This window comes from Protopterus annectens, chromosome 11.part0 (genome assembly GCF_019279795.1).
Source record: "Protopterus annectens isolate FY-2018-M chromosome 11.part0, PAN1.0, whole genome shotgun sequence".
Taxonomy (NCBI): Eukaryota; Metazoa; Chordata; order Ceratodontiformes; family Protopteridae; genus Protopterus; species Protopterus annectens.
This window is the reverse complement of record NC_056745.1, coordinates 1,418,675,179-1,418,688,268: the sequence shown is the minus strand read 5'-3', so window position 1 is coordinate 1,418,688,268 and position 13,090 is coordinate 1,418,675,179. Positions and strand designations below refer to the sequence as shown.

The window sequence follows — 13,090 nt, the reverse complement described above, 5'->3', positions numbered from 1 at the left end:
GACAGTGAGGAACACCACGTCAAACAATGGGCAGAACAATCGGAGGGGCAATCAGAGGAGGAGGAGAGGCAACCAATGGAGGCGTTTAGAGTATCAGTTAAATAATGTTAGTGCTGAAGCTCTACCTTCTGAAAATGGGCCTAGCATTTTATATAATGAAAAAGGAGATTTTAAAATTTATAATTACACAATATTGACTGTTGAGCCTGATTTAGTGGACTTCTTTGCTAAAGGCTTGTCATTTATTCCAGACAGAAGATGCAACTTAGTGAAAACGGTGATTGATCTTAAATTATTTGTCCGAAAGCTAAATTTAGCATGTACATTGGGCAATATGCCTTCTCTGGTTAATTCATTTCTAGTGTGTTTAATCCCCCTCTAAATCTAACTCTACACATTTTTGAAAAACTATGTGAATTGGACTTGAGGGCAATGGTTTCTAGTAATCAACAATCCATCAGGGGGCCAAATCATATATCTCGAAATGTAAGTAATGAGGAGTTGGCTTTCATCAAACTATTAAATGATTGTAAAGTGAGGGTGATAGGGGACTGATATTTATGGATGAATATTTGTATGAAAACAAAATGTTGGATTATTTGGAGTCAGAAATTTATATACCCTCCAGCATCAACGAGATAAACGTAGCCTATAATGGAATTAAGAACATTTTGGAAGATTTGCTGGTGGAAGGAAGCACTGACTATGACTTATATCTTTATTTATCCATGCCAGCACCTAAAATCCCCACCTTATTTGGCACACCCAAAATACATAAAGATCTGGTGAATCCCCCTTTCAGACCAATAGTGGATGGAAGGGGGTCTATAACGTATGCATGTGCTAAGGTGGTGGATAGTCTATTAAAGCCATTATTAGAACGAGAAAGCCACATCTGCAGGGATTCATGGAGTTTCCTCTCAAACATCAGCAAAATTCCATATGAACCAACTTTGATCTTTTTGGTAGTTGATATTAAGGACTTATATACAGTTATCCCACATGAGTTAGGGACAGTTGACTTTATGCTCAGTAAGGGGGCACCAAATGATCAAATGCGGTTGGTTGAAACTTTATTGGATGTCATTTTAAAAAATAATTTTCTGGTGTTTAAGAATAGATTCTTCCTACAAACCACTGGTATTGCCATGGGGTCACCGTGTGGCTGCACTTTTGCCAATAGTGTATTGGCCTATTGGGAATCAGAGTTGCTTTTCAAAAATGCCCTGTATCAGGAACATGTCACCTGGTATACTAGATACCAGGATGACATGTTCTTTATGGAGGGCCATTTGATGTCATACCAAACTTCATCGAGAGCATATCAAAATGACCCAATTTCTTGAGTTTACATACTCTGAACTGAAGAGATCACTTTCCTGGATGTTAAAATTAGCAAGGACAATGAAGCTAATAAGTTTAAGTCAACCATTTTTAGGAAGCCAACGTTTTCGAACACTTATTTGCATTTCACCAGCTCGCATCCCCTGCACCCCAGAATGGTGTCCGAACAATGTGATTTTGTGGGTGAATGTGACAAAATTCAATCTATGTTTCTCATGAAAGGGTATCCCCATGTGCTTGTAGATCAAATTAAACAAGAAGTTTTATACAAGAGAGAAACAGGGCATTTCCAACCTTTATTAAGGGAGGTAAAATGCAAGCTATTTCTAATAATAGGAAAGAACATTTTAACATTTCTTTCTTATTTACATATTGTGTTGACTTCAAGTCTATCAGGAATATTATTTCCAAGAATTGGAAATTATTTGCTGATGACCAACAACTTATAAAAATATTTGGGGAGAAGCCAAATTTTATTTATAAACGAGGGAATAACTTAAAAGAACTCTTGGAAAGTACTAAAGAGAAAACACAGGAGAGACAACTAGGGATGTCTAAATGTGGGATGTGTTCTCTTTGCAGACATATGGTGGTGGGAAAATCCATTAAAATAATGGGCAATGATTATTTAATCAAAGGGAAATTCAATTGCAACTCTAAAGGGGTGGTCTATGTGGCTCTATGCAGGCATTGTCCTACATTTTACATCGGCAAGACCGATAGACCATTCAAGAAAAGGGTATATGAACATGTATATGCTGTGAATAATGGGGACACAAATAATGCATTAGCAAAACATGTTTGCCAAAACCCTACCCATACCTTTGAGTTTACAATATTATATCAGGTACAACCACAGATCAGAGGGGGTCCATGGCAATTACAACTAGAAGAACAAGAGGTGGCTTGGCAGATTCGTACATCATCCTATACACCACCAGGATTAAATGAAGTAGTATCAATCAAATGCATATTAAAACTTAAAGCCTTGAAGAGGTAGAACCTAATAATTTAATAATTTTAACAATTTCAACAGTCTAATATTTTAATATTGTAATATTTTAATATTTTATTAAACCCCAATTTAAATTTTAAACTTTAAATATTAGTCCATTGTTTGCTCTAAGAATCAAACTAAGTTTTATTTCAACTAGCTGCTGCTGTCTAATGAAATCAAAGTGCATAATATATAATACATAATATATAATATAAATATAAATATATTAATACATAATATCTTGCATTAAAATAGAACATTTATTTACAGATTTGAAATATATTTGATTCATTTATGTAAAGTACAGGAAAAGGTTTTTAAGTGCATTTAAAATGTTATTTAAAATGTTTTCAAGCCTTTTAGTATGTCATATATTACAAGAAAAATCTGGTAACATTGGCCTAACTGGATAATTGATGTTTGTATATTAATTGCTTAATTAATTTTTTAATTTTCACTATTTAAATGTTGGAGAAGTGTTTGTACAATGTCTTAGTCTGAGGAAGGTGGGGAAAACTTAACTTTTATCAAATAAATGCCTGATTTACAGTTACTACGACTTCCACTGTGGTTTTTTGTTTCTAGTTTGTTTTAAGTGCCTTTTCAAAAATATAATCAATACGTAATTATGTTCACTTCCATTTTTTTAAGTACTTTTAAACAAAATTTAGCAAAACAAACCTGAAGTTCATTATTTTTACAATTCAGAAGAAATATTCCATAGTTTACTTTACTTTACAGAAATACGATACACTACATTTTTGTTATATATCATATTTGTTTTAAAATGCATTTTGAATCAAAAGTCTCCATAAAAAATTCTGAATTTCCAACACCTCTTTAAATATTTCCCTTCTTTCAAAATGGCTTTCTTAACTCTTTCCTCTTTACTTTTCTATACATTCATATAAGCATACTTCCATTAATTGCTCATATCATTATTTAATGTTTTTTTTAATTATATTCCAATTAAAATCTGTCCTTTTTAATAAATCATAATACCATTTTCTTCCTCATCTAGTTCTTTTTTGTTTTTTAAATATATTTACATTTTCCCACATAATTTTAGCAACGCAATCTTATTTTCTTGAGATTTCAAAAAATCCCAAACAATTTAAAGTATCTAAAAATACAATAGGATTTTTAAAACCAAGTCCTCCCTCATACACTTTAAAATACAAAACTCTCTATTTAACAGGATTCAAATCAGAGCTTTATGTAAAAGAAAAAAAAATCAACTCAAGCAAAACTTTTTCTAAACCTAATAGAAAACATATACTTCCTCTACATACCTGTATTTCCCCTAAATAAAAAAGTGTACTAGATAAACTTTTTTCTAACAGATAAACGAACAACTCTCTGCATATTAATCAGATTCCCAATCTCATTCAAAATAGAAATCCACATTTCTTACCATTTCCCTATCAAATCTAATTCCCAAAACATTAAACTCTAAATCTGTAATATATATAAATATATGTCAGCATTTTAATTATATCACCAAAACCCTTACATTTTCATTTAAATTCAGTCCTACTTTTCCTAGTACTCATGTTAATATTCCACATAGCTTCCTTTACCCATCCTTTTCCATTTGTAATTATTGCCAAGTTATCTTTGTAAGTTAAGTATATAGGGATTTTTTTATATTTTGACCAAAATAAACATCCACCTCCTTGATTGATTTTTGTTGTCTTACTCACCACTGCATTCATTACTAAATAAAATAACAGACTACTTAATGGACAACTCTGCTTCACTACTCTTTTAACTTGCTTTTCTTGGTTAAACCATCCATTAACTAATATTATATTCTATATACTGACCTAATTAGATTTAAAAACTTATCAAAACCAATATTTTCTAAAATGTCAAACTTTTAATGACAAATCATATTATAAGCCCTTTCAATATCACATACAACAATATTAACATTAATGTTCTCATTAAAATGCTTCTCACAACCTACTTAACTATAGTCAATAAATCTCTACAATTTCTTCCTGCAATACCATATACATCATCTTCCATTAAACTACCTCTAATTTTAATCAATGTTGTTGAGTTACAGGTCCAATTTTTTAAATGATTTCCTATCATCTTTTTTTTTATAAATTAGCTTCACATAGGTTCATAGATAGATTTACAGGTTCATAGTTTTATCTGTTGCACTATTTTCTAATTAATAATTTAATACTTGCAAAATCATTATAGAATCTGGACCTGGCATACCATTTATTTATTTATTTATTTAGCATTTGTTTACAGGGAAAGTCCGACTTGGAACGAAGCCTTTTTTCAGCGGAGGCCCGGGGAGAAATGCTCCAGACGAATATCATTTTTAAATCTCTTTCAAAACATCATTTATCAATTCTATTTTTACTGATTTAACTATTTCATTTCCATCACAATTCTTTAATTGATTAATATAATATATATTAATCTGATTGAATTCTATGATACTGTACATCTTTCTAAAACAATCCTATACTTCTCGCATAATCTCATCCATACTATAGCTTTCCATTCTGTCCTATTAACCCTTCATTTTTCCATTATCCCTTTTTAGCTTCTTTCCTAAAAAGTGGGAAACTCCATCAACATTACCTTTTTCCACATTGTGTTTGGTCACTTAATCTTTGTACTTTTAACAAATGCTCTTTATATATTTTATTCTCTTTTAACTTCCTTTCCATCTCCATCCAATTTTTTTGAATAATCTTTTATAATTAATTCATATCTCTTTTTCTTTCTGATGCAATCTTTCCAACTGAAGAAAGGTCTTCCTAGATTTCTATTTATACTGTAACCACCATTGCTCTATGTTCACATAAAAATAAATCACAGTATAGTGATCGCCCCATAACCTTTCTATATATTCCCTAAAAATCTGTTTCTTGAACTCCTCCTTCTAAAATGAAATTCCCTTCCCCTTTTCTATATATTTCCATTATTCAACATTTCTGTTTCTATACATAAATGATCTGAAAAATAAACTTCAGTTGTCCTAACATTTCTTTCCTTCAAACTATATAAACACAATAATTACTTTTTGTCTTCAAATTTCCTCTCCTGTATGTAAATTTTATTTTTCCCCAAAACTTAACTGACCATTTTAATAACTGCTTCCCTATTTTAAAATTTTTATCAATCTTAGAAGAAAAAAAAGCTGCATGGATATAATATTGAATAACAATTTCATTTATTTTGAGGGTTAAATATACAAGCAGATTAAAGGAGTTGCTGTGGGTGCTGTTTGTGCACCAATATGCAAATTTAGTTATATATTCATCAGAGAAATATTAAGTGTTTAATTCTTTTTTTTTTATTTTATAAGCACTGTACCCTTGATGATAGATATCTGGATAATAATTTTATTGTGGAATGGCCCTACAGAAACTCTGGAAATGTATTTGTTATATAAATCACTCCATGGAGTTTCTGAAGTCCAATTCAGTTTGGACAGTATTAATTATTAGAGTGCTAAAATGAATAAGACTGATGGACAATTTTGTCTGCTATTTATAGAAAAGAAACTTTCAATGCTAACTATCTTTATTTTAGTAGCTTTCATCCCTATAAATTGGAAAAGACTTGGTAAAAGGACAACTTGTCTGGTTATCTGGAATGATTTCAGATGACCGAGAAATAATGCAAGAGAGTACAAAATTAATTAAGATGTTTTTGGATAGAGAGTACTCTAAGAAATTATTATTAGAAACTCATAGTGAGGTATATGAAAGAAGAACTTCTTGTTTTCCACCACTTATTAGGTGTGGGTTTGTAACTTAGGGTGCATGATATCAATACATCAACCTTTACCAAAAAAGGAAACAGATTTTAATAGAATGTTAATCTTGCAGTACAATGTAGGCACTAATACAGTAGAGGACATTCTTGTTAAAAAATTGGAACATTTTTAATGTTAACCTGTTTATTTTAACTTTAGTGGGGGAGAAACCTAATTTTGTATATAAAATAGCTGATAATATGACAAATATTTTAGAAAAGAAGCCTGTTAATAAAGATTGTGAAAGTAGGAACAAAGAAGGGATGCAAAATATGGATATTGTAGGATCAACGTTTGTTAATAAACAAGGAGTTTATTCCATTACACTAGAATATGGTAATAGTAATAGTAAAGGAGTGATCTATTTAGCATTATGCTCCATTTGTGGGAGTTGTATGTTGGGAAAACTGAAAAGGTATATAAACATTGTTATGATATCTAGAAGCAGAAGATCAGTAATGCATTGAACAAGCATTCAATTACATGGTTGGGTTTGTTAAGTTTCCATTTTGTATGCTTGAAATTGTTACCGTGAAACTCAGGGGTTGGGATTGTGAAAACAGGATTGAGTACAAAGAAGTACTGCAGTAGATGGAAATTAGTGAATGCCAAGCTCTTGGATTAAATGAACAGATTTAGGGTGGCTAATCTGTAAAAACAAGTAAGCTTTAATAACCTAGTTTATTGATTCTTCTTTTGGAATCCACAGTGCATTCCTATCATTAGTTTTATACTTATATTTTTACATTTTTGGTATTCATACATCTTGGTAACAATTAATCAATTTTAAATATCCTTAAAAGTTTATATTAACCCATAGCTGCCTCAATAAGTATAACATAGATGGTGGCATTTTAGTGTGCCATTACTCACTTTTCTTAGAATAGGATCCTATTTCTTTAAGTTATTTATTGCTTACTAAGTGGCAATTAATACTGAGTATATAAAGGGAAATTGGGTAACATAGATTGTTCTGATAAAGTATTTTATTCTGGTATAAGACAATACACCATAACATTCAATATTTTCTGGTGTATTATTAATACTTAAAGTATTAAAACTTCTTTATATATTACTCTATAGTTTTTCTATAACAAGGAAGCTTAAACATTATTTTATTGGTTCTCTTTTCTCCACAGCAAGTTCCAAATGGGCAGGCCTTTTTGGTTGTAGGTTCTTTTCTGTCCTGCATAGTTATCATTCCTGTTTGATTTTGGATCTTTACCAATATTACCACTTTATTTCCTTAAATTACAATTTAAATCCCCCATAACAATAATAATAATATTCATCTTAATTAAAATAAACTTTTTAAGCTCTTGAAATAATTCTTCTCTTTTATTTTATACCCCAATCAAACTCCAAACTTTATTCCTATCTCTAACATCACATATCATTATCCTCCTTGGACTAAGCACTATGGCATCTAAAATCTTAAATATTTTCTTTTTAAATAGCATCCCCAAAAGCATATCTTCTACATAGCTCCATCTTACCTCTCCACCCCATATCCGTTGTTTGTTTTCTTATTATTTAATTTAAAAATCGTACAGCCTATAAGTATAGTACATCACATATCTGTTTCTGAGACCATTTTATAATAGATATTCTTCTCTTATCATCTGTCAGAGTATTAATATTTATACTAGCCCTGTCCTTTTCTTGCAGTTTTGGTTAAGTTTCTGTTTTCTCTTTTTACTCAATTCTCAATCATCCCTTATCTTGATTCTACACTCAGTTTCAGTTAGCAATGTATACACATATACTGCTTTGTCTTCAACTGTTATGTAGACTGCATTTCTCTATCTTGCAATTACTGTATCACACTGTTCTCACTATTAACTCATGTGGCCAGTCTTCATCATTAACTATGCCATTTTTTATTAAATTTGTTAATTTATTTGTTAATTATTTGCTAATTATTGTTATATAATGGATTTCTTTACTGCCTTACTTTGTACATAGTTGATTAATACGTGTTCAGTTTGATTGTTTAATACTGTTTGTATGTATAGAGTTTTTTTCCCTGGGCCTCCGCTGAAAATGGGCCTCATACCCAGTTGGGCATTACCCGGTAAATAAACAAACAAACAAACAAAATAAATAAATAAATAGATAAAATTTTCACCACCTTCTTCCTGACCTAAAACTCCAAACTGGTTTTGCACTTCTACCCTATAACATTCTTCCTCCACTTCACCAATGTTACTGCCATCTTTATTACCCAAATTCATTTCACTCTGTCATTGCCATTATTTAAATTCTCATTTTTTTCAATTACTTGTTGACAGTCACAGTAATAATGATTATTACTTCCACATCTCCTACAAACTTTCTTATAATTATTTGCTGCATTTTCCACTTCCTCATATTGATAATATTTTATTTTGTTAGATCCACCTTTTTACATGATCTCCTGCCCCACAATGAAAACACATTTTATATTGAACCCAATATTTTAACATATCTTTTTTTTTCCATTTAGATTAATTACAGAAGGTAAATGCACACTCTCATCATTTTTGTATCTATACAAATGTACAATTTCCACCCCACATTCCAGAGATTTCTGTTATGAAAAGTTTTTTAATATCAAAAATATTTTTACAGTCATCCAAAAAAAATATTTCAGTTCTTCATCAGTCACTTTAGAAGTCCTAAATTGAATTCTAATGATTCTTAATAATGATTTTATTCATTTAATTACTGTTTCATGGTTCATAGTATCTCTTCTCATTAAAAAAGTAACAAAATTCTCAGCCTTCTAATACATCTCAAATGTAATTTCACAAAACATTTCTTGTCCAATATGTATAAAAGCACTCACATCCTCAAGCTTTGCCCTTAATAGAACAACAATATTTCACACATGATATCTGTCTTTTTTACTTTCAGTTCACACAATTACATACTTGTCAATAAATGTCATACCTTTTTCTCTTTATTCCCTTTATCTTTTATCCAGCAGCAACCAAAGCATATGACCTATTTTTGTTACCTGTTGCAGTTCTTTCACAAACATTCCAGCTTGTCCATCATTTTAGTAAACATCCCAAACCATCTCTCCCTCTTCTTTGATTTCCTGATCATCAGGAAGACATATTTGTACTAATAGTGACCACAAAACCTTGATCTCATCAGTTGTATCTTTCTTATTTAACATGTTACAAAGAAATTGTGTTGCAAATCTCCTTTGTTAATTTACGTTATTTTTCAAGTGTGGTGCTTCCATTGTCACAATATATGCAACCCTATTATTCTGTTCTGCAGATGCCTCAGCATCATCCAACACATATTCCTTCTCCAGTGCTTCCTCTCCCTTCTCACAGACTGGACATCACTTCAGCTCCATTGAGTGGTACTTGCAAACAGTTCCTCCATCATCATTCTCTTTCGATAACACCTGCAGCTACCCTATGTCCTGCTGCCAAAGTAAAAGATTAAAGGTAGTTCCCAAATGCCCTGGCCAAATTTGTCCTAGCAGTATAAACATCACTTCAGGTATCCTCTGAAGAAAGTCCACTAGTCTAGTAGGCCTAACCCAGTCAACAAAGGATAAATACAAGTAGATAGTATAGGTTACTGCTAAGCTAACTGCCCTTGCGAGCCATTTTAAGCCTAGCCAGTTATCCCTTGTGAGACTCAAACCCTGCACCTTGTGTTTGTAAGGCAACCACCTTAACTATTAGGCCACCCTCCCAACCAGGCCACCCTCCCAACCAAATAAACTGCCTCAGCAAGGCTCAAACCCAGGACCCTGTACACTATAGTCACAGTAGTTAATCACTAAGCCAACATAGAAATAGATATAAGCTGCCTGTCCAAGGCTGGAACCCAGGACCCTGCACTCCATACACAAAGTGATTTACCACTAAACCATGGCAGATATGATGCAAAGACCTTCTACTGAGAAAAGAAAGTGCCCCTCTTTCTGACTCTTTGCTATGAGTTTTTAAAGGCATGTGCTATAATTTCTAATTCTCAGAGGTTGAGAGGTATGACTGTGCTCACTTCTTCCGAGAATACTTTTTTCTCATTTAGATCCATGTGTTCTCTGATATCCTTCTACATGTATTCAAGAAACAAATGGCATTGCTTCTCTGCTTGTTCTAAATAAACTAACTTCAGCTTGTTAATTGGCTACATTGTTTCTCAGCTTGTTCTAACTAAACAAACTTCAGCCTGTTACTTGGCTACATTGTTTCTCAGCTTGTTTTAAATAAATAAACTAACTTCAGCCTGTTAATTGGATACATTGTTTCTCAGCTTGTTTTAAATAAATAAGCTAACGTCAGCCTGTTAATTAGCTACAGTAGAGTACTGGCATTTAACATGAATTGGGAACTCTAAATTCTCCCATTAGAGCTGCAAAAGAAAGTTTGATTTAGTCACAGAAAAGGCTCACTTGACTTGCCCAGGCAATATAGTAATTTTGCAATGTAGTAATACTGGACAAAAACAACAGCACTCAACATGTGTTTCTGGGGATAATGTAACACCTCAGTGATAAGTGAATCAGGGATATAGCTGAGATGCTTCAATGCTCCAAATGAGGCAAATCAATTTTGAAAGACAAGCTTTGTTTGAAAAAAAACAAAAAAACAAGACATTAATCCATAAAGGGACATGCTATGCATCAAGATTCAGAGCAAGATCTAATGGAGTACCTGTCAAGAGACAACATTGGTAGACATCTAAACATGTTTGCAAAATATGTAATATTAGCTTAGACTAGAGCTGCACTTGAAAAGGAATACAACTGAATCAAATTATATTATTAACCCATACTGCAAGCAAGCAATTACCCTTGCATTTAAATACACTATGTATGGTCTTCCAAATATAAGGGAATCAACTGTGAGTGGCAACCTTATGAAAGTAGAACCTTTTTTCATAACTAAAATATGTGCTGTAGTAGACATTTCCTTGCATGTTTTGATAATTCATAATCCTAATATGAGTAATTTAAGAATGTATTAATAAACCATGAAACAGCAAATTAATTATTTACATGAAATTAATCCATTCATCCCTAATTCTGATACAAATCCTTTGTCAACACCCACTGGCACAAGTGAAAGAAACTAATTCTGAAAAAAATCCTATTCCACTATAGCACACAGAGATACACAACCACATCCACATCTGCAGAATCACTGATGGATGGCATCCATATCTGCACAACCACTGATGCATGACATCCACATCTGCAGAACCACTGATGCATGGCATCCATATCTGCATGACTTACACATGGCATCCACACCTGCAGAACCACTGATGCATGACATCCACATCTGCACAACCACTGATGCATGACATCCACATCGTCAGAACCACTGATGCATGGCATCCACATCTGCACAACCACTGATGCATGGCATCCACATCTGCACAACCACTGATGCATAACATCCACATCTGCAGAACCACTGATGCATGACATCCACATCTGCAGAACCAATGATGCATGGCATCCATATCTGCACAACCACTGACACACGGCATCCACATCTGCACAACCACTGATGCATGGCATCCACATCTGCACAACCTCTGATGCATGACATCCACATCTGCATAATCACTGATGCATAACATCCACATCTGCAGAACTACTGATGCATGACATCCACATCTGCAGAACCAATGATGCATGGCATCCATATCTGCACAACCACTGACACACGGCATCCACATCTGCAGAACCACTGATGCATGGCATCCACATCTGCACAACCACTGATGTATGGCATCCACATTGGCAATAAGGGAACTGATTATTTACATGTGGCATATTTTTAGCATATAGAAAAAGAGTATAGCAATCTTTAATAACCCATGCAGATAAAGTAAGACAAGAGGGTTTGTACAAAAGTCACACCAGCTGGGAACCAAACTGGTGAACCAAATGTAAGGAAGTAATGGTAATAACTGTGCTACTGTACTACTACATATTCATAATTTTAAATACCACTGAACAGTGTTTTTTCTTTTAAAGACATGAATCTGAGGTGGTGAATATTTAGAATATGTTATATTTATGAATAGCATATCTTTATATCACTTAACTTGCTAACACAGTATTGTCAGTGTAAGTTAAAAATAATTTAATGTTAAAATTAATTCAATTGCAGATTGCTATCATGTTATATACTTTATTGATACAAAACTCTAAAACTGTCATGGATAGTATATATAAATCTGATTGCATTAATTATGAAATCATCTTAAACAGTGCTTAACTATGGCAATATAAATCAGCATAATTAGTGGAGTGGTTCCTAAAAATATCATGGATGTTGTCTGTTTAAGACAATAAAAAGAACTGTATTCCCTGCTGGCAAATGCAAATTCTTTTATAAGCAGCATCACTTCATGACTTGAAGATCAAAGAGATAATGAAGCAGACATTCTACAAAGAGATTTCTGACTGTGCAGCTCATTTAAATACGTCAATTTCAGAAGCATGCACTTGTTATATCTTCTAAGTAGTTATATTTAGACAGCTTTGTAAATGCAGCAATTGCTCAAAATTATACCTCACCTGTTTTGGCTGCTCTGTTTCTCTTCCACGTTGCATGGAACTCCCCCAATATCAATGGATACCTTCTTTGCGTTAAATCTTCTACCTTCGTCAATACCAAAGTCCCAGCCACAAATTGTAAGGTTTGTCCGGCCATCTAAAGGGGCTTGTAAAGGTAGCAGCTACAAAAAGAAAATACAACAACATTATTTAGCAATTATGTAGTTCATCCTGTCCAGAACGAGACACTATACTTTGTATACATTTTAGTTTTTTTACATATCTAGTGTAAAAGAAATTTAATATGTTTATCTATTCTATATGATTGTTTTTAGCCATATTTCTGCAAAAACCATGTTCTATGGCAGTGAGTGTACTAAGACTCCCAATATTTCGTTGTATGTAGGTTGTGAAATGCTAAAAAGGATGGCAA

The 13,090-nt window shown here is 32.7% G+C and overlaps 1 protein-coding gene across 2 annotated transcripts in view; it reads right to left on the bottom strand.

Moving 5' to 3' along the window:
* The window catches only part of MET (MET proto-oncogene, receptor tyrosine kinase), a 1,562,736-nt gene that overhangs the window by 669,617 nt on the left and 880,029 nt on the right, over nucleotides 1–13,090 (bottom strand). For both annotated transcript variants that reach the window (XM_044088706.1, XM_044088705.1), the window contains exon 6: nucleotides 12,679–12,839. In XM_044088706.1, the coding sequence (XP_043944641.1) occupies nucleotides 12,679–12,839 (161 nt within the window). The remainder of the gene's footprint in view (nucleotides 1–12,678; nucleotides 12,840–13,090) is intronic.